Source organism: Meleagris gallopavo, unplaced genomic scaffold (assembly GCF_000146605.3).
Source record: "Meleagris gallopavo isolate NT-WF06-2002-E0010 breed Aviagen turkey brand Nicholas breeding stock unplaced genomic scaffold, Turkey_5.1 ChrUn_random_7180001939815, whole genome shotgun sequence".
Classification (NCBI taxonomy): Eukaryota; Metazoa; Chordata; class Aves; order Galliformes; family Phasianidae; genus Meleagris; species Meleagris gallopavo.
In genome coordinates, this window is record NW_011201720.1 from 1 (window position 1) to 919 (window position 919).

Below are 919 nucleotides of genomic sequence, written 5' to 3' on the forward strand. Positions count from 1 at the left end.
TTTTACCTTTGACTGGAGTTCTGCTTTTTGGGTCTCTTCTTCCTTCTTTCTCCTTTTAGTTGCAGGAGTTAATTTGACATCCGCCCGAACCGTCACTTCAGGACTTGCTGCCACCCCTAGGAAGTCACAGGAATCTGTGACATTGCTTTTCAGTCCATCCCGTGAAGCCTTCAAAGCCCAGCACTCAGCCCAGCCTTACCTGCAGAGCCGTGAGCCATAATCCCACCCACGGGAAAAGGTGGGCCCTGGCAGTTGATCACACCAGCCATGCTGTTAGTTTCCTGTCCATAAGGAGGTCCAGTGCCCAGCATTCCCCCTTGGTTCACACTGGGATAACCGGGTGGCCTGGAGAAGGCAAGGAAAAAAAACAGGCGTTCACTCCAAATAACGATGCTTTGATTGGTGTTTGGCCCTCTTCTGTCACACAGTGAAGGGAGAGGAAAAAGCCTTCCAGAAGGCAAATCTTTAAGGAAGTTGACTATCAGCCCAGCTTGGGTTACTGCAGCCATGGCTTTCCAAGCCAGCTACGACAGAGGGAATGGATTGAATACGTCGAGACCGAGGGAATGTTCGTGCCTCACCAGCTCTGGATGGCGTTGGCAGCAGCACACACGGCGGCTGCTCCTGGTGCTCTGCGAGCCATGCCACCTGCTGGGGGGCACATCCCTGCCCCCAGCTGAGGAGGAACACTGCCACGCAACTGGCTCCCTGCTGCCGCCGGGTTCAGACTTCCTCCCAGCCCTGCGCTGCAGAAGTTGGCACTGGGCAGAGCGCTGCAGTTGGGCCACACGGGATAAGCTCCTAAAGGGGTGGCAAGAGGGGAAGACGGCATCATTCAACTGGTTCGTCACGAATCGCCATACAGACCTGCTGTCAGCAGATATGTAAAGGTCGCTCACAACCACACTGAGCTATACGG

At 55.0% G+C, this 919-nt stretch overlaps 1 protein-coding gene across 1 annotated transcript; it reads right to left on the reverse strand.

Annotated features, from left to right (window-relative positions):
- Window positions 1-6: 6 nt before the first annotated feature.
- On the reverse strand, window positions 7-882 carry LOC109364936 (AT-rich interactive domain-containing protein 1A-like; the record flags this gene model as incomplete). Its single annotated transcript, XM_019611508.1, has 3 exons — window positions 582-882; window positions 200-345; window positions 7-116 (listed from the first exon to the last, which is right to left on the reverse strand). Coding segments are annotated over exons 1-3 (510 nt in total), but the record flags the coding sequence as incomplete, so codon positions are not given.
- Window positions 883-919: the final 37 nt, after the last annotated feature.